This window comes from Lacerta agilis, chromosome 6 (genome assembly GCF_009819535.1).
Source record: "Lacerta agilis isolate rLacAgi1 chromosome 6, rLacAgi1.pri, whole genome shotgun sequence".
NCBI classification, from domain to species: domain Eukaryota; kingdom Metazoa; phylum Chordata; class Lepidosauria; order Squamata; family Lacertidae; genus Lacerta; species Lacerta agilis.
In genome coordinates this window covers 3,882,793-3,904,225 of record NC_046317.1, presented here as the reverse complement: position 1 = coordinate 3,904,225, position 21,433 = coordinate 3,882,793, and the positions used below count along the sequence as shown (strand labels likewise).

Below are 21,433 nucleotides of genomic sequence, written 5' to 3'. Positions count from 1 at the left end.
GGGGTGCATTTTACATGTCGGGGGCTATAGGGGAATGGTTCAGAATATCCCAGAGGGTGATTTTAAAATGGTTAAAATGACTGCAGTCTGCTCTGTTCATTTTTAATTGTACAGTAAATTGCAAATGTTCCAAGTTAAACTAAAACAGCAACCAAATTGCACCTGCTAAAAATTAGGCCACTCTTGTTGGAATCCTGACTTGCCTTTTCATTACTTCTGATGAGGCACCAGCAGAAAGGCACTCGCTTGGAGTTTGTTGTGCCCCAGTACCTTCTTTACTCAGAAGTAAGCCCTGCTTAAGCCAATGGCCTTTGCTGTCTGGGGTAAACATGCAGTGGCCTGTACGCTGGGAATTGGGCAAGGCAGGAAAGAAACCGGGGGAAGTGACTCGGCTGTGGTAAATTAAGAGCCTTGCCTGATGTTTCTCAGTCAGCACATCAGCTGAAAGGCAGCTCGGGGCAAGCAGGGGGAGGATGGAGTGGCATCCAAGTGGGGAGTCCCACTATGCAAACTAACTGCCATTGCTGCTGGCCGACTGGGGAGGGGGCTCTGCAGGGCTGCTGCCACAGCCCATGCCACTATCCAGATTCCTCAACCAAAGTGCCAAGACAGGTGCAATTTTTGCATCCTCCCCCGGCCTGCGCCCCTGGTGGGGGCCAAATTAGCCAACCCCTAGGTTATGGGGGTTACAAACCTTGGCAGCCTTCTCAAATTCCAGCCACCAGGACTATTTTGGGGACACTATGATAGTGAAGGCCAAACTGCGAGAAGCAGTGAAGGATAGGCGTGCCTGGCGTGCTCTGGTCCATGGGGTCACGAAGAGTCAGACACGACTGAACGACTGAACAACAACGATAGTGAAACCAGTATAACACCAGTATACACACTTACAGAGTAGATGAGCTTAGAGTTAAAGATAAAGGTCAAGGGACCCCTGACCATTAGATCCAGTCGCGGACAACTCTGGGGTTGCAGCGCTCATCCCGCTTTATTGGCCGAGGGAGAAGGCATACAACTTCCGGGTCATGTGGCCAGCATGACTAAGCTGCATCTGGCGAACCAGAGCAGTGCACAGAAACGCCGTTTACCTTCCCGCTGGAGAGGTACCTATTTATCTACTTGCACTTTGATGTGCTTTCAAACTGCTAGGTTGGCAGGAGCAGGGACCGAACAACAGGAGCTCACCCCGTTGCGGGGATTCGAATCGTTGACCTTCTGATTGGCAAGCCCTAGGCTCAGTGGTTTAACCGTATGTGGAAAAGGTGTGAATAAAGCCAATTGTTTCCCCTTCTTTTGTATACCTCAAAGATATTTGTTCATCCTATCCTAAGTGGGCCTTCACAAGTATACAACTTGGCTATGGTAAGACATATTTGTGGGTACACCATGGTCCCTAGCCTTTCAACTCAAACTCATTTTATTTCGGCTTTAAGCCCATAAACATAACAACCAAAAACAGAAACAGAACATCACAGACTGGTTTACAATTACTAACAATAAAACAGCTTTAAAAATACTCAGCTGAGTAGAATATGATAAAAGTTAAATACCTAGCCTTTATAAAGGCATGCCTCAGTGGCTGGCACCATTTCATAACACATGACACCAGTTGTGTGTTTGTTGATGTGGACCTTAATGTGAAACACTGCAGCCATCAACTGGGCAAGACTGGCCACAAGTCAGAGGGTGAGCATCTGTATGCCAACTCAGGTTCTACCTCTTAACCAGCCCAGGGCACCAGGTTATTTGAAATCAAAGGGTTGGCCCTCCTGGGCAGGGATAGGAGACTTGTTCTGATGGTGGAGCTGCTCGTATCTTTTAGCTGTCTACAGCAGGTGCCAAAGGCTGAACTCTAGGCCCTATGCTTAGAGATAAAATGCCTCCTGAAGTTAGAAGCATAATGGAACAGCCTAGTTTCCCAGTCTATGTGCAGAATGGGAGGTCTACCTCTGATGATCAGATGAGAGAAAACAAGGAACTCTGAATCCCAGTGTCTGAAGCCAAAAGACCCCAGGGGCTATATATGTTCAGGTCACAGAACCCCTTCGTTCACAGAAGGAGGTGGGACATCAGCCGCTGGAATTGGTAGGCAGCAAGAAGCCTCTGTGGTGTAGTGGTTAAGAGCGGTAGACTCGTAATCTGGGGAACTGGGTTCGCGTCTCCGCTCCTCCACATGCAGCTGCTGGGTGACCTTGGGCTAGTCACACTTCTCTGAAGTCTCTCAGCCCCACTCACCTCACAGAGTGTTTGTTGTGGGGGAGGAAGGGAAAGGAGAATGTTAGCCGATTTGAGACTCCTTCGGGTAGTGAAAAGCGGGATATCAAATCCAAACTCTTCTTCTTCTTCTTCTTCCTCTGGATTGGCCAGCCTAGCTAGTTATAAATGTGAGCAGCCTGGCCTTTGGACTTCAGTCAACAGTTCCATGTCTTTTGCTTTATGTACTCTACCTCCCAGACCCAGCTCAAGCCCCTGACCCCAAGGATCCCCAGCAGGTCTACGTTTTGGCACACCCTTTCCCATGCCATGCACAGGGTCCCAGTCTGGGCCTGTCACCTATTGAGTGTGGTTGGTACTTGCACATTAACTGCAAGATCACATCCTTTGAAAGCCTGTGAACTGATGAGCATATTAAGCACCGTCTCTTCCCTGAGTGCTGTCAGCTTCCCTCCAGCTTTGCATACAGCACAGCCTTGCGTCCGCCACATCTCAAAGCCCCAGGAGGCTGCTTGTCTCCAGTCTCCGCTTTTAAGGGCTATTTATTTTGATGATGAGGTTGCTGTCTGTACGAATGCTGCCTAGAATGGATGAGCGCGCTTTGAGGCCCATCATGGTGACGGCAGTTTAATGGTGATGCAGTATTAATATCAGCATTGCTTATCCAGGCCATCTCCAAAATGAGTGGGAAAGAAAAGTAAGTGACTCGCAAGGAGATGGCAAGAGGCTTGCCTTGCTCTGTGCTTCATGGGTTCCTTACTTACTGCCACGAAGCCCTGGGCCCATTACTTTGCAAAATCCTTGCATTGCCTTTCAGATGGAGCAGCTTCCAGTCCATTACACTCATAGAGAAAAGCTTACTAGATAGGCATATGGTCACAGGTAAACTCAGTTCATCCATGGGTGTCATAACCCCCAGAGTCCAGCAACAATGTAGTCAGTGGCATCCAAGTCTCCCACAAAGGAACCAGGCCACACGAGCCTGCTACTGGAGATGTTTCCCAAGGCTTAACCTGATTCCAGCCTTCCTTGGAGTAAGTGGCTCACTCAGAACTATCCATGGTCCTGCAACTGTTGCCTTCACTGTGGAATGCCTTCTTATGTGCTTCACTTCTTTCACCTGTTGGTCCCTTGCTTGGTCTACTCTATGCCAGGGGTGGCCAACTCCCAAGAGACTGCGATCTACTCACAGGGTTAAAAACTGGGGTTCAGGTCAAAGTTGTTGAGCTTTTTTTAGGGGACCCAAACTTGTTGAGCTTCGTTGGGGGGAGCCAGCCAGTGATCTACCACAGACATCCAATGATCTACCTGTTGGACATGCCTGGTCTATGCTGTTACAGTTTTTGGTTTGGAAATGGAACTGGTGCAAATTGGTCCTCTTCAGCCCAGCAACTCCCTCCCTTTCTTTCTTTCTTTCTTTCTTTCTTTCTTTCTTTCTTTCTTTCTTTCTTTCTTTCTTTCTTTCTCTCTCTCTCTCTCTCTCTCTCTCTCTCTCTCTCTCTCTCTCTCCCCCTGCACTGCCTTTTCAAGGTTGCTCTTAAGAACTGACTTGTAGGACCGAACTGAGGTCTCATCCAGTGTAGGGGTGTGTTTCCTATGGTGGTCAGCCATTTGCCACTGGAGGCTCACAAGCAACGCACAAAAGTGACGCCAGTAACATATTTGTCTCAAGCCTTTGGAACAGGTTAAAGAATGCATGATTAAACAGGCAATAAGTTTTGGTTATAATATACAGATGGAACAGTGGGAACACAAGTGGACTAAGCTTATAACGGAAGTCGAAAGAGTGACGGAGGGAAATCAGAGGGGTGTTTGGTGGTGGGTGTCAGGATGGAAAAATGGGAAATGTATGATAAAAATGATATTGTATGTTAATGTGAGAATGTATTGGATGTATTGTGTTTTAATCAATAAAGTTTTTGCAAAAAAACAAAACACAAAAAAACAAGTGGACTAAGGGATTTAAATTTACATTGTGCTATGATCTTTAAAAGAATTTCTCCAAAATGATGTGTTGTTGTTATTTAACTCCTGAGAAACTATTTAGAATGTAAAAAAAATGTTTCAAATGTTTGCTGGAAATGCCAAGAGCAGAATGGAACATTTTTTGCATGCTAGGTGGACATGTAAAAAGGCTAAAAAAAAATATTGGATACAAATACATACATTGATACGGCAGATTTTAAAGGTTCATATTCAATTGAAGCCAGAACTCTTATTTTCAGGGTTAATGGATACACAACTGGGGAAGGATTGTGGGAGATTATATATGATCACAGCTTCAAGATTGCTATGTGCACAAAGATGGAAAGATACACCCTTAGCTGCTATAGAGGAATGGCTGATAAAACTATTGGCTGAGATGGCAAAGTTAATGTGTTTAATTAAGGAGAAATCATTACTAGCATTTATTAAGGATTTGAAATTTCATATGGACTTTTTGTGTGAAAGAGTAAATGAACTTATAATACCTAGATTTGAAGATTGAAAAAATACTAGTTTATAGAAGATAGAATGGTTGGATCTTAATTTGGCTGCAGGACAGAGAGCCGGAAATCCTTTTAACTTTCTTTATCTTTCTTTAATCTTTCCCCCCTTTCTCCGCTCTTTGGCTTTCTCTTTCCTTAGGTCTTTCTTTTCTTTTCTCCTTTTTGCCCTTGTCCTTTTTTATATTAAGTAGCTGTTTTATTTCAGTATATTATTATAAAATTACAATTTGCAGTGGGTATGTATTTCTGTATATCTTTGAATACGTATCAATAAATAACTAATTTTAAAAAGGAGCTCAGGGGCGCAGCTAACCTCTCTGTGGAGCCCCTATTTGACCATTGTGGTTGACTTGCCAGTAGACATCATTCAAGTATCTGTGTCTACTTCTTTCTCAGAGCCATTCAAGTCAGCGGTCATTGCCATACTCTGTGGCAGTGAATTCCATAATTACATACTGTGTCTTTTAATATTAGGAGAAGGAGTGGGCAGGGGCGTAGCAAGGTAAATTGGTACCCGGGGGCAAAAAATTTTTTGTCACCCCCCCAAGGCATGGGAAGGTCAGGTGGTACCCTGTGCGGAAAATTTCTTGTCAACCCCCCCATTGATTCCCCCGACCCTGCAAAAATGGTTTTACATTATTTCATATTTTCTTACAAAGGAATGATAACAAGTAATAATAATAAAAAACTTTTATTTATATCCCGTCCTCCCCGGCCGAAGTCGGGCTCAGGGTGGCTAACATCAGATACATAACATTGGTATAAAATCAAACAATAATTAAATTACCTCCTAGAAACATCTCAAAATCAAATTAAAGTCTAATTAGATGGCTTTCCACAGGGTTAGGGTTGGGAACAGTAAGTGCTCCACTGAACTGAAATTTCAGCCTTCACGACATAGGAAAACAGCCAAGTGAACAGCTATTTTGGTGGAGGAGGGTCAAGATATTAACCGATATGCATGAAATTTCATATATAGCTATATAATCCCTAGTATAGTAAGATAAGACCTTCGGAGCAAGCATTTAAAAAATAAATAAATAAAAAATGTTCCTTGATCATTTGTCACCCCCTCCATTATGGAACCCGGGGCAGCCCACCCCCTGCCCCCCTTGCTACGCCCCTGGGAATGGGTGATCCTTCCATTTGCTTTTCATCATGTTATAATTCTCTGCCGTGTCCCCATTTAGGCTGCAATCCTAACCTAGCTTACCTGGGAGTAAGGCCCACTGAATTCAGTGGAACTTACTGCTGATTAGGCACGATTAGGCTTGCAGCCTTCTTTAGGCTTCTTCTCGACCACTACCCGCCACAAGAGCAGTTTTATCCTTTCCTTCCAGGGCAGAAGCTTCAGCCCTCTGGTAATTTTAATTGCCCCTTTTGCATTTCTCCTCGTTCTCCCTTTTCTCATTGCAGTGAAATTTCCTTGCAGCCATTCATTTGTCAGGTGCTGGAATGGCCTTGTTGCTGCCGCTATTATTTACATGAATCCTGCATAAAACTCAAGGTAACACTATGAAATGTTTCATCCTGTTTGCAAAAGGCGATGCTTCAGTGGTGATAAGAATGATCTATGCCTGTACTATTACATTTTCAAAACATTTAAATCCCAGTAGGAAAAAGAGAAGGAAGAAAGGGAAGGAGGCATCACGATCTGCTATATGCCCCTGACCAAGGGATGAAACTCTTTGCCTTTCAGGTTTCACCCCCTGCCCCGAGCTCAGTACTCCTTGAGGTGCTGAATCTGTGTCCTGCAGGGAATAATGGAGTAACAAGAACTCAGGCCACAGTAATGGTTTGATTAATTTCAGTTTTACAAGTCTTTTGTAAATTTATTTCTTAGTATTTGTGTGTCGAGTGGAAACAAAGCACCAGGACAAGGCCCTGTTTCGGAAATTCCTCCTCCTTCAGCTGCAACAATAAGAGACCCTATGTAAATCATCGCCACAACAGTCCAAAGTTATCTAAAAATTATATAAACAAATATATGAGATATATAGAGAAAATTATATAAAGAAAATTAAGTATTGAAGTCTTAAGGTCTACGTGTACCAAAGTGTTGTTTGGAATTAGGTAATCCAAATACTAAGAAATAAATTTACAAGACTTGTAAAACTGAAATTAATCAAACCATTACTGTGGCCTGAGTTCTTGTTACTCCATTATTTCCTGAATCTGTGCCCTGGCCTGTCCCACTTCAGACTGGGATGATGTCACTTCATTGACTGTTCACCTGACCAAAAAATTGAAACAAAATCCCTGTGCGCAGGAAGCTATCGTGTCAAGGAGATTTCAGTCTGATGCTCAATTTTTTATTTTTTATTGCATATGGCAGAATATTCAGTCATGTGACCCTACAGCAGTCTGAAGTAGTACTAGGCTTGAGTTTACCATGTTGGTGAAAACTAGGCCTCAGCCTATGTGAATACTGTGTCCAGTTCTGGGCACCACAGTTCAAGAAGGATACTGAGAAGCTGGAACGTGTCCAGAGGAGGGCAACCAAAATGGTCCAAGGCCTGGAAACGATGCCTTATGAGGAACGGCTTAGGGAGCTGGGTACAGTATTCCAGGTGAGGTGTGACCAGAGCAGAATACAGTGGTACTATTACTTCCCTTGACCTAGACGCTATACTCCTATTGATGCAGCCCAGAATTGCATTGGCTTTTTTAGCTGCTGCATCACACTGTTGACTTATGTCAAGTTTATTGTCTACCAAGACTCCTAGATCCTTTTCACATGTACTGCTCTCAAGCCAGGTGTCACCCATCCTGTATTTGTGCCTTTCATTTTTTTTGCCCAAGTGTAGTACTTTGGAATTTTCCCTGTTAAAATTCATCTTGTTTGTGTTGGTGCAGTTCTCTAATCTGTTAAGGTCATTTTGAAGTGTGATCCTGTCCTCTGGGGTATTAGCCACCCCTCCCAATTTGGTGTCATCAGGTGGTGGTCCACCTGATACCTATGGCCACTCACATGGGGGTGATACAACTCCTCTTGTTGTTTGGCGCTCAACACTTGGTACACTGAACATGGAGGTTCTATTGAGTTACATCAGCCAATAGCCACTGATAGACCTTGAGCCTAAGCACCGCCCCTCTGTGCATCATTTCCACAACAGCAGGGCTGCATTGCTGCCTGCCTGTGAGGTTTCCTTCCCTTTCAGGCATGCTGTTGGTTGAGTGCAAGCAGAAATTCACTTCTGCCACTCTTCCACTGGGATTGTTGACTTGCCTGGGCTCTTGCTTTGGCTGAGCATCAGGGAAGGGACCTGCATGTGACTGAAGGAAGAGAGACATTTGCAGCCAACACATCCTTGACCTGGCCTTTCCGCTTCAGAAGCAATGTCCTGAACCGCTGTCATCACTATGGCTTCCCCTCAGCTGCTGCAGGATGGATTCTCTAACTGGTGTCACCGTGATAAAGGGTAAGTCCTCCCTGAGGAATATGTTCTGCTCCACCTGCTAAATTTAGCTTTTCTTGTTAGAGGGAAACCAAACAACCATATAAACATAAATTCCTGTCAAAAACTCCTACGCAAGGATCTTGAGCTGAGTTGTTGGAGGACTCTGTGTACAGGGCGAGTGTCCTCATTAACCTTTCCTCGGAAAATTTTGTGACCTTATTCACCCTGAAACTTGTTTCCTTGCCGTGTGGGTGCTGGTGCATGCCTTTTGATGTGCTGTGTCTTTTGAACCCCTGTTGATGGCAGGATGTGCCCATGTCCTCAAGCTATGGGATCTCATTACGGATAATAGTGGCAGATATAGGAGATTTTACTGAATGTAAGCACATAAGCTATAACCTGAACAGTGACTGACCATGCCCAAAAAAGGCAGAACTCCCATTTGGTCTGTTTGGTCTGCAACAATTACCGGTACGTTGGAGGCAAAACTGAAGGAGGCAGGACTGGATCATAGAGCACCTTCTGAGCAGGACAAAACGGTACTCACATGGCCAGGAGACAGACACAGCACAGGGTCTCTATAATCTCCCAGCTGCCCAGCCATTGACCCTGCTATACTGGCAAGACTGGGATATGTCCACTTGGAGCCACCATGTCCCTTTGAAACTGTGCAGGATTTGTGCCCATGTTCAAACATATTGTCTCCCAACAAAGGAGGCTGGGAGTCACCTCCCATGTCACACTGGAAAGGGTACAGTGTCATAGCCAACTGGAAAGAGTGATCCATGGACCCATGGGCCCATTTAGCTAAATGTTGGGCTCTTCATGCCTCTGTTCTGCTCAGTTGCCCTCATCTGATTCAGCTCCACCTCTCTCACGGCCATGTCCAGCCGACCTCCCTCCACAAGACTTTATGCGGCCGATCAGAAGGCCGGCGGTTCCAATCCCCATGACGGGGTGAGCTCCCGTTGCTCGGTCCCTGCTCCTGCCAACCTAGCAGTTCGAAAGCAGGTCAAAGTGCAAGTAGATAAATAGGTACCACTCCGGCGGGAAGGTAAACAGCATTTCCGTGTGCCGTTTTGGTTTGCCAGAAGTGGCTTAGTCATGCTGGCCACATGACCCGGAAGCTGTACGCTGGCTCCCTTGGCCAATAAAGCAAGATGAGCGCCACAACCCCAGAGTTGTCCATGACTGGACCTAATGGTCAGGGGTCCCTTTACCTTTACCTTATATTTATGTTAAAAGCTTTTCAATACATTGACCCCACTTCTTTATTCCTTTCTTTTGGGAGATGATGGCAAAGCCGAGATCCCAGCGGCTGTTCAGTGAGGGCACCTGCCCCTACTGCAGCTGCAGCTGCTCACCCCACCCCACCCCCCCACCCCTAGTAAAGTTCACTCAAATTAGATCATAGTCTCGATGTCCAGGGCGGTCATATTAAAAATGGAACAGGGTTCTTAGAGCTGAGATTGTGGTTGAGAGGGAGAATTCCTCCAAGTGCTACTTCTTTTTATTTTTTATTTTTTATTTTTATTTTTTTTAGCAGTTCAGGCCATTTATTTTAAAAAAAGACATTTGAGTCCTTAAGATGAGCTGGATGCTGCAACAGCAGCTCTCTTGGGCTTTGGCGCTGTTCCTTCACGGAATCCATTCCTGAATCTGCGGTAGACCTTTTTCAGATGCCTCATATGGCCAGTTCCGGTAGTATTGCATCTCTTGGCCTTAGCGCCCCAGTTATACTTTTTCTCTTGTGTTTAGCAGGATATCCACATTTTCCACAGGTGGACTTCTGGAGATGATAGGCCTTGGACCCACATCGACGGCACAAAGTGTGCGTCTTATTGCGACGCTTTCCAAAGGAGGATGTTCCTTTTGTCATCTTCCTTCAGCCGCCACAACGAAAGAGACTCCAAGTGCTACTTCTGCCGCAATAATACAGGAGGAATGGGAGAAGCAGCACCTTCCAAAATTCTTCCTCTACCTGGCTATGAAAAGCATAGCAACTCTGGTCCCAGGGATGAAACTGGCACCCCTAACAATGGCTTGATTGGCTTCTTGTGCCAAAAAGCCATTTGCAGAGGGGAGAGGATTTTCCCCCGCTCCAAGATTTGCTTATAGTTAGTTGCCAGCTGGGTTGTTTTAAACCAACATAAGCAGATTAGTTGCGTGCAATTTTTTATTATTATTATAAAAAAAATTACTTTGCCACCTGACTTGGTTTTTATTTCTTCGTTTCAAGCTGCAGCTCAACAGTAAACAATGGGCATATTAAAGCTGCATGCATTAACATGAAACTGAACAATGGCCAAGCTGCTTTTATTGATCCAAAGAGTTTGAACCAGTTTTTGCATTTGATTGTTATTAGAAGCATTGAGGACCATTTTGGGGGCTTTTAAAAAGACACCTCTGAGAAACTTAAGAGATATAAAAAGGGAAGAGGGCAAGGGAAAGGAAAGGAGAGAAAGAGAATGATAGAAACACACACACACACACACACACACACACACACAAATATGCTTCTCTGGATGAGTCCTATACATTCTTCATGTTGGTAATCAGGGCAGTGTGGTAGGCCTGTTGCTCTTTCATTTTGGGGTTGCCAGCTCAGTCCCTAAAACACAAGCACTGGTTTGGTTACCTGGTGTTGCTCCCCATTCCTCCACTCCCTGCCTTTGTGACATTGCCATGGGTCGTCCCAAGGGTGCGCAGAACCCCTTTAAGGGTGAGGAGAATGCCTTGCGTTGTGTGCTGAAGAGGCATCTTCGTGCGCCCTGTTATGTGCAAGCGTTCCTGTCTCTGCACACAAGTTGGCTCAGATTATCCCTCTGTGCCAGTAGAATGAATAGATCCATTCCTTTGACTCACTCGCTGGCAGGCAGCCTGTGCGTTAGCAACAGGAGGTGCCAAGTCTCAATGTATTCACTTGGCTAATGAGCACAGCGCATGCAATTGTGTGACTGGAATGGCACTCCTCCACTGGGCTGCCTACTCAGCTGCTTGGCTCTTGGCTCAGGAGCAAGCTGTGTCTTTATCGGGGCTTGTATTAGCTCGACACAGAAGGTTCTCTGTGCCGGAGTGTCATTAGGAAGCTCCTTGAAATACTTCACTCTGATCATCCAGTTAGACCCAATTTTGTCCCCAGCTGAAGCCAGGAGAGTCTCCTGTCAGCTGAGAGTAGATCTTCCATTGCCAAGGGTTGATCTACTGCCTTAAAAAAATACAGTTTTTCAGGTTTGCTTAAAAAAATACAGTTTTTCAGGAAGGCAGGAAATGGTGAATGCATTGTTTGACAATCTATATTTAAAAAAGCAGAAGGGAATAATAGAACAGGCCATTGCAAATAGAGCTAATGATATTGATCGTATTTTTCGCTCCATAAGATGCACTTTTTTTCTCCTAAAAAGTAAGGGGAAATATCTGTGCGTCTTATGGAGCGAATGGTGGTCCCTGGAGCTGAATTGCCCGGGGGCCAAAAGAGATCATGCCTTTTATTTTACAAAGAGAAAAGGGGGTGTTGAAAGGACCCGCTAAGCAGCTGATCAGCAAGAGATCGGGAGAGAGATAAGAGTCCCCGGCTCCCTTTCAGCCCCGCCCCCCATTGTTGAATGTGCTGCAGAGGGAGGTTGTTTGTTTCCCCAGCGACATGTGACTGGCTGATTAGATTATCTGTCTGGAAACTGTAGAAACGGCTCCCTTTCCTTAAGATTTTTCAGAAATGTGAGTTAAACCCCACAAAAATGGGGCTTTTCCTCTTTGCTTTTCCCCCTTTGCAAAAGGAGCTTTGCTTTCCCCCCTTTGCAAAAAAAAACTGCAAAACTTTTAGCTCATCCTAAAAAAACCTGGGCTTTTCCCTTTGCAAAAAAGCTGCAACACTTTTAGCTGATCCTCAAAAACCAGGGCTTTTCCCTTTGCAAAAAAAGCTGCAAAACTTTTAGCTGATCCTAAAAAAACAGGGCTTTTAGAGGAGGAAAACCAGAAAAATATTTTTTTTCCTTGTTTCTTCCTCTAAAAACGAGGTGCACCTTATGGTCCGGTGCGCCCTATGGAGCGAAAAATACGGTGTGTTACCAACTTAGAACCAAGCAACAGTTCTCCCCAACACTCTTCCCCCCGCTCTCATACACGCCCTCCCCCAAAGCTGTATATATTTCCACCTGTCATCTAAGGCACAGCTATATCTTGGCTCTTCCCACTCTGAATAGTGAAAAGAGACACACAGTGAAAAGATCAAGGAGTTTGCAGCTGGGACATTGGTAATCTGCTTGCATTCATCAAGTGGAAAGTAACTGTTTGCAAGTCCAAGAGGCCTTACACATTCATTAGCATGAGGGTGGGAAACCCCTGAGGTGTTACGGTGTACTATATCCCACTAGATTGATGGTTGAGGAGGGGGGAACTGAATACATTTATGGAATACTCCCTCCCAGGAAAACCAGGGTGGGTGGGTGGAGCTAGCATGTTAGTTAGGTTCTAGCCCACCCTGCTCACTGTCATGCTAGTGTCCCATTTCCAAAGTGTTGTTTTGAATGCATACATGATGTGATTCCACACATGCAGTGGTACAGCCTTCTGCTGCCTTCTCAGAACTCTTCCCCTTCCATCTGCTACAACACTCCCTCTTCTCTGCCTGTCTCTGGGGAAGCCTTCAGAATCCGCAAAAAGTTGTAGGCAGAGAACTGGGCTACTGAGCTGCCTTCTGGTATTTGCTTATTTCTGCTCCTCTTCTAGTGTGGCTCCAAGGATTTTCTTAGCCTTGCTCCCTGAGATGCTTTTTGCAAGAGAGAGAGAGAGAGAGAGAGAGAGAGAGAGAGAGAGAGAGAGAGAGAGAGAGCAGAGATCAGACTTGAGACCCTCTGCAGGCAATGTATGTGATCAACGACTAGGCTATGATCTGTTCCCCCATTCAATATTCAATTTAACAAACAACTAAATTTTACACGAGCAATCGAAACTTCATAAGGATTGCACTTACCAGTCAATTAAATTTGCAAACAGATTAGAACAGCAGCAACAAAAAGGATACTTAAAGCAATGCTTTAGCTTTTACACACTGCATAGCGTCTTCGGGCCGATTCCTGCCTTTTAAAAGCAACAGCGGTGCATTGCCTTCGCTCTGGTTTCACTCCGTGAGGCAATCATGCGGCCAGATCAAACCTGATGGCCTGTATAACACCATCACTTCATTGCACTGGCTATGTGATCTCTGATTAGCATAGCCAGAATGAGGAAGGGTCAGGTTAAAAGTAAAAAATGGCTCAGGAGTACCAATGGAGTTGGGCTGAACAGCGCTGAAAGTGGGAAGGGTGGCATTGGAAGGAAAACTTTGTATCTCCAAAATGCAGCCCCCCCTTCCAATCCAAAACACCAATTTTGAGAACATCTGGCATAGCCTTAGTTTCGATCCAGTCAATGAGTTACATTTAAAATTGGACAAAATCAGGCAGATGAAGTTGATTGAGTATATGGAACTCGCAGAACTGACCGCGAAACTCCGAGACCAGAGGGAGGAGAAGGTGCAAGAAGATTGGAAGAAATTTAAAGAATATTTGAAACAACGTGAAAAGTTAGATATTTGAAATTGAAATCAGAGGATAGTTTAGGTGACAGTAATAAAAAGTTAGGTTAAAATAGGATATAAGAAGTTAGAATTGTGTTATGTTTATTTTTGTTAGGAATAAGATTATAGATATATGATGATAGATAAGGATTAAGAATAGTTGAGAAAGAAGAATTTAAAAAAGTTATAAAGTTACTATAGTATATTTGAAATGAACGCAGAAGAGAGGACGTGAGGAAGTCCCAAAATAAGGTTATAAATAATATAAGTATAGTTAAATAAGTGTCTGTTTGTTAGGTTTTGTTTTTGTAGTTTGGTTGTATTGTAGTGTTGTGGTAGTGTTTTGTTTTGTATTTTGTATTCTGTATTTTGTATGTTTACTTTTTTGTATTTTTTAAAATTAATAAATTCCTATTAAAAAAATAAAATAAAATTGGACAAAATCTTTAGCATCTAGGTGATTCTTAAGGGTATTCTTATTGCCCTTAAGCAATAAGAATAGAGCATGGTTGTAACTATGGAAAGACAGCATACAAATAAAATGCTGATTATGAATTGATGATAACGACCAAACCCAGCAAAATCAGAATTTTTGTATGTTATTTGAGTGGGTGTTATTGTTAGCTGTTTGGGGTTTTCCTTTGGAAAGAAAAACAAGGTAGAAGCCATTAAAAAAACAAAAACCCATCATGTTTTGTATGTTTCTTTACTTGCATACTTGATATTACATCCCAATGAACTTTTTTTCTTTGTTTAAATTGCATGTTTTGCTTCAAAAGCTCTCATCAACCAATTCTACTTCTCCACCGACAGTGCCATGATCACTCATGGAGAGGAGCTCTTTGCACATCTTCTCCACTTGAAGGAAGAGGGAGAATGCCCAGTTCTGGCATCCAATGAAGTGTGGGCATCTTTAAGGGGACATATTCAACACAGGCAGTGCTGGTTTTTTAGGGGGGGGGGAACGGTGCCTTAACTCACCATGAACACCTCCCTCGTTCTCTTAGAATAGAACCCACCTGAGAGGCGCTGGAACTGAGTTCCTGTGAGTTTCCTCTGGAAAAAAGCCCTAGACATAGGAGATGCTGAGCCAGTACAAACAACAGAGCAAACAGTCTCTTGTGTACTGAGAGCCAGTGTGGTGTAGTGGTTAAGAGCGGTAGACTCGTAATCTGGTGAACCGGGTTCGCATCTCCGCTCCTCCACATACAGCTGCTGGGTGACCTTGGGCTAGTCACACTTCTCTGAAGTCTCTCAGCCCCACTCACCTCACAGAGTGTTTGTTGTGGGGGAGGAAGGGAAAGGAGAATGTTAGCCGCTTTGAGACTCCTTCGGGTAGTGATAAAGCAGGATATCAAATCCAAACTCTTCTTCTTCTTCTTCTACTGTGAATTTTTGAAGGGGTTTTTCCTAAGACCTTTTGCGGGTACCACACGAGGTACTGGTGGGGACACCACACTTGGGATCCCTGCATGACCTGCATCCTATGCAACGGCTGTAGCTGGTTGCACTGCTGCTAAACGGAGTTGGATGTTGCACTTGCAAGGTAGGATGCATGCCAAGACTGCAAAAAGGAAAGCTGATCACTGACATATCAGGGGAGCAAATATTTGTCTTTGTAATCTTCCAACAAGGAGACCTGCCAGCAAGCAGTTGGGCCATCCAGTTGCAGAGCTGGCAGAAAACTACCCCAAAAGTGGATAACTATTTGGGATTTCCCCTTCATGGATCACTGCCTTCTTGCAGCTTGAATAACTCAGAGAAGCAATGAGCTATGCCATGCAGGGCCACCCAAGATGGACAGGTCATAGCTGAGAGTTTAGATCAAATGTGATCCACCTGGAGAAGGAACTGGCAAGCCACTCCAGTATCCCTGCCAAGAAAACTCCATGGACAATAACAACAGGCATATGTGCCTGGCGTGCTCTGTTCCATGGGGTCACGAAGAGTTGGGCACGACTAATCGACTAAACAACAAATTGGGGATTTGGTGCTCCTGTGTTTTCCCAAGATGTCCACTTCTTAGTTCAGCTGATTCCAGGAGACCCCAGAGCAGTCTCATCTCACCAATGCCTCCAACATGATTTTCCTAATTGCTTCAAGTGTCGGCTTGCTGCTGTTTTGTTTACAGGGCTGTGTATGGACCCCCTCCAGGGTTGTGTACATGGGGAGCATTGCAGAGAATTTTCTCTTGCAATAAGGTGTGAAAATACGCAGCAGATAAGTCGCAGCTGGACACCATTGCCAAATGGCCCGCGGTAAATTAAACTACATTTATGAGGAAGTAAGTGACTCAATCCAGAAGAATGCTAGAGTAGCATCATGGGTAAGAGACTTGCCTACAGCTCAGGAAATCATGGGTTTGAATCACATCTCTGCCACGAACTCATTATGTTTCCTTAAGCAACGATTCTCTGCCTCTGCCCAATTTTACCTGTTTTATGGAATTATTAAATCTGACCTACCTTATCGGGTTGTTGTAAAGAGCATCACAAGATAATGCATGTGGGGAGTGTTTCGAACACTCCAGAGGTGCCTGTGCAGAAACTAAATTTATTGTACTTTCTTCTGCGAAAATGCAAACTATATCCTTAGCATAATAATATAACTTGTGAATGGGTGATGGCAGTGGATGAAGGTTCTGTGCATTGGAAGGACTCCTGGAAGCTGTGTCCTGCCACAACCATACTACTCCACATTCCAATTTACTTTTGCCTAGTTCTTCCAAACAGCAGGCAAGTCTGTAAATCTATTCCTGGGCTGCTTCACCTCAGACGGCAGGGAGCAGGGGGGAGACTCACACAACTGAATGCCCTTCAGTATTAAAAGACAAATAGTTCCTTCCACATACAAAAATAAATGTCAGAGTTGAGTTTAACCTAGCTGCCTCTTAGTTACATCAGAGGAGGACGCTGTGGCCCTCATGCCCTGCTTGTGGTCTTTCCAGAGGCTGACTTCTGCTGGAAACAGAATCATGGGCTAGATGGTCATTTGGTCTGCTCCAACAGGGCAGGTCCCATTTAGTATTTATGAAGTTTGCTTGATAACCTTTAGCAAGGCACTGCTCTCTGAGCATGATGTGCTTCACTGCACTGCCATTATGATGATAGGGAAAAAATGTGGCTTCTCCCACAACCTAAGGTAAAGGTAAAGGGACCCCTGACCATTAGGTCTAGGCATGTCCGACTCTGGGGTTGCGGTGCTCATCTTGCATTACTGGCCGAGGGAGCCGGCGTACAGCTTCTGGGTCAAGTGGCCAGCATGACAAAGCCGCTTCTGGCGAACCAGAGCAGCACACGGAAACGCCGTTTACCTTCCCATCGGAGCGGTACCTATTTCTCTTACTTGCACTTGACGTGCTTGAGAACTGCTAGGTGGGCAGGAGCTGGGACCGAGGAATGGGAGCTCACCCCGTCGCGGGGATTTGAACCGCCGACCTTCTGATCAGCAAGCCCTAGGCTCTGTGGTTTAACCCACATGCTCTCCAAATGTTTTCAGTTACAACTCCCATCAGAGTGGCAGATGTTTTGGACCACAACTTCCACCCGCAGGTCCAAGGAGGAAGGTAAATGGGTAGCCAAACAGTGTGCAGAATGCTGGCAATTAATTGTTACATATGGTAGCAATGTTTCAAGAATGTGAGCACGTGTATTCACACACAGAGAGAGATTAGGTATAGGCACATAGATACAGATGCCCATCTGGCCCAGCATTCTGCTCTCACCGTGGCCAACAATTTGCTTTTGACATGCTCACATGAGTGCAACAGCCCTCTCTGCACTTGCCATTCCACAGCTGCTGGCATTCAGGGGCATATCACCTCCAGTAATGGAGACAGTGCACAGCCATTATGGTTAAGAGTCAGTGATATCCTCGGTGAACATAAAAACAGTCCGGATCTCAAGCCCGCAATGGCCCTTGAAATGGTGGCCTGTAGGATGTCACTGACTAAAGGAGAGAATGGCATGGAGACCAGCCGGAGGAGGCTTGTTGTGCCAACATAGTAACATCTAGATCAGATTTGCTCACTGGTTCAGTAACAACGAGATCTGCTGTTGCTTCCAATAATATAATATAATAAAATAATTAATATGTATTTCTTCTCCCACACCTTGGCTCATGGGGGGGGGTTAAGATTTTGTTTGGGGGGCAGAACCGACGTGATTGGTCAGTTAGTTAAATATTTCTATTGTTTTGCTTGATGGGGAGGCAGCTGTCCCCCCTGCCCCCTTTGCTATGCCCTATTCTTGACTGCACAGAAGCTGGGCACTGCACAGAAGCTGTGTTGTCTGCTAGAAGTATTCAAGCATCCACTCCACCCCCCCACCCCACCCCACCCCACCCCGCCTCTGGTAAAGCATTTCCACATCTTTGAGCTGAATGTATAAACTGACCCTAAAAACCTATGGATCTGATAGGCAGTGAAACCCTGCGAGTTGGAACCAGAGGCTCTGAGTTTCTCCTGATCAGAGTGACTGGCACCATACGGCTGATGCTTTCCTATCCTTGAGAAAAATGGGGTGTCATTGGGTGGGCCAAACCCTTCAATGGGAAAAGTGGCAAAAGTGTATTGAACCCCCACCCATTCCTGGGGACATTGCAAAACAGAGCATCTAAAGTTGCCATAAACAGGCACATCTGTACAGGTAAGAGGAGGCTTAAAAAAAATTAAAAAATGCTCCGAATAGAGCGGACACCTCTCTGTGTGTGTGGGGGGGTGTGTGTTAGGATTTGGGGCTGGTTCTCCATTTGGCCACTAGGTGGCTCCTTGCAGGCTGATGGAGAGAGAGAAAGGGAGAGAGAGAGAGGGAGAGAGAGAGAGAGAGAAGACTCCACGCTGCTGAAATTGAAGAGAGCGAACGAGCGAGGAGGAGAAGGCGCAAAAAAGGCTGGGGGACCTTTCAGCTGCGCTACGGCTCTTGCCTCAACACAAGTAGACTGAGAGGGAAATAGGAGGCAAGCAGGGGGCTTAGAGGAGATTTGCCACCGGCCGAGTGAGTCGTCTGACTCCCCCCGCCTCATCATTTACCTGATTCCTCCTCCAACCCCCATCTCCCCGCCCCCAGCCTTGCTTCTTGCCGGCTTCTTTCTCCTTCTACGAAGAGGAGACGGGTGTGGGGGGCTGAAGAGGACAGCCTGGGGGCCGTCGTTGGATTCAAGAGCCAAGGCGGTGTCTGGACGCGGGGCATTTCTCTTCCCTTTGGTTTGCTGCTGCTCTTTCCAGCCTGGGTAAGTCCGGCGTTACTTGTTTCTTTGCATTGCGCGGCTTGGCTTGTTTCAGCACCAAGGAGAGCGACGCAATGGTCCGCCTGCCGCTCTCACCCCTTCTTCCCCTTCGGATACTGGGAAGCGAGCTCACCTCTTTCTCTGGGCATTGAAGGGAAGGCAGCTCTGTGTGCCTCTCTGCGTTTGTTCCTATAGGCAGGTGTGGTGTGCAGTAATGCATAGGTGCGCGATCGGGTCTCCTTGCTGTGCAGGAGAGCACACCTTGTTAACTCTTTCCTGGCGGTGAGGCTTCGAGGAGCCGAAGAGGAGTGTGAAGGTGGAGGTTGATGGGTGTGCGCGCCCCTGTGGTTGGCTCGTCGCTTTTCTGTACTGCCCTGCAGATGAAGCAGGATGGGCGAGTGGCCAGGTTTTCATAACTGCCAGCTTGTGGGTGCTGGCAGAGGTCCCTAGAAGATATTAATAGGGTTTGCAGTTGCTGCTGGGTACCCCTCTTGGGGTACAGATGGCGGTGGGTGGAGTGGGGAGTGATAGGGCACAAGTTAATGATGAGCAGATTTTTTTTTTGGGGGGGGGGTTCCCCAAGGAAGTCTGATGCTGCTGCACTTTTGTGTCCAGACTTGTTAAAATGAGGTTAAAGAGAGTCCATGAATTCATCACATGCCCCTGTGTTTTGCCACTACGTTGGCTGATAACAGGTAGCACTTCTCTAACCTGATCTGTGGCAGGATCCCAACTGCAGCTGTGTCTCAGGCAAGGGGCTTGTCATGACACAGAGGAGCATTTTTTTGAAACTGCTTCCCCATCCCCACTTCCCTGTCCCAAACTGCCTTTACAATGCCTTCCAGTTTCAGAACCAGTGGCATGGGGTGGGGGATCTATTCAAGAAAAGAAAAAAAAACCACAAGTCCCTTGGGCTTGTGAAAGTAGTTTCCATGGTTCTCTGGAAGCTGGTTCCGGTGGCCCTGTTGGCTATTGCCACTTCCAGTGACAGTGAGTTCCACAAATCAACTTGTGTTCCTTGGAAACTCCCTCCCTTTTTGCTCATTTTGAACTTGTTTGATTTCAGTGCATCAGAAGGTATTAGGCAAACTCCAGAGCTGGTTTTCCTTACAGTACTATTCATTATTTTTTAAAAACATGTTAGTCCCTCTCCCCATAGCTGCCCTGTCCTTTTTAGTCTATTCCTGCAAATAAAGGACTCCACGTCTCTGATCAATATTTATCTCCACACCTCTTCCAGTTGTATTAAGTCTTTTCCCCAAAACAAGGTGATCAGAATTACAAATGATGGTGAAAGTGTGGGAAACATTGATTTGTATAAAAACATTACTGTACTTGTTAGGTTATTTTATATCCATGTCCTAAACCACCCATCACATTTTGTTTGTCACTATGTTTTTTTTGTGTGTTGATGTTGATCTATGGTGATTTTAGACCTCTGAAATAATGCAAAGAATTCAGATCCTGAGTGGTTCTTAGAATGCCGTTCATCTGGCTTAATATATTGGTAAGAAACAGGCTTCTGAGATGTGCAGTGCCTGTGCTCAAGCAGCAGCAACCTAGATCCAGAAGCTTGCAGGTTGAAAGAAAAGTTATTTGGAAACCAGAAACTTGATACTCCTATTAATGCCGTTGGTCTAATGTGACACCCTCTGAGCTGCTCTGTCTTTCATAACGGAGACTGCCATTGTGCCACGTGCTTCCACTGTGGTTACAGAACCCACTGGTGCCCACTGAGGTCACTTTGCCAATGGGCAATGCTGCATTTTATCAATATTTATTGTGAGCTCTTAAATGGGTTTCCTCTATTTTAGAGATTGCTGCAATTCCTCAGTGCTCTGAAATTTAGACTCTAAATGATCCCATTGTACATTTGTGCAGGCCGTTGATACAAAGAGGGCAGAATCGCAAGGCTATGATAGTCTGTTGCAGCAAAAAGAACAGGGACTTGGAGTCCCTTAAAGATGAATGCAAGAGCATTCAGAGGCAAGAGTCTTCACTACAGAAGGCATATAAAGCATGGCTATGGTCCAAAGCACCAATTCATACACAACTAGGGATTGTGTGCATTCATTAGGACTGGACTCTTCTCCTTTGGCGCAGCATCCCACCCACAACTTTCTCTGCTTTTGAAACTCTCCTGAGTATCTGAAAGAGTGGGGATGGTTAAGATAAAAAATAAATGTTCCAGCAATACCCTAAAATCTTATGGAAACCAGAACTGATCTAGCAGAGTCAAGTTTTGCAACAGAGGAGAAGCTGCCCTTTTCTAAAGGGGATCTTGGGAAACGAACACACATAGTTAGCTGCGTTGTCGTCTTAAGCATTAAGTCAAAAGCTGTGGCAGAAAATTGGAAACAAGGTACTCCAAAGGATTGTCGCAAATGCATTTCGAAAGATCGCCAACTTTCGTGCAGCTGTGGTGATGCCGTAGCATTCAGATTGTGTTCCAGGAAACTGGGACTGTAAACAGCAGGTTGTAGTGTCCCAAATACTTTTTCTTTGAGGTGATGTGCAATGTAATGTAAGGTATTGGTGTTAATTTT

The 21,433-nt window shown here is 45.3% G+C and overlaps 1 protein-coding gene across 1 annotated transcript; it reads right to left on the bottom strand.

Annotated features, from left to right (window-relative positions):
• Positions 1-9,649: 9,649 nt before the first annotated feature.
• LOC117047752 (60S ribosomal protein L37-like) lies at positions 9,650-10,009 on the bottom strand. Its single transcript, XM_033150998.1, is given in 2 exon segments — positions 9,650-9,846; positions 9,849-10,009. Coding segments are annotated over 2 exon segments (294 nt in total). The 5' UTR covers positions 9,984-10,009; the 3' UTR covers positions 9,650-9,687.
• Positions 10,010-21,433: the final 11,424 nt, after the last annotated feature.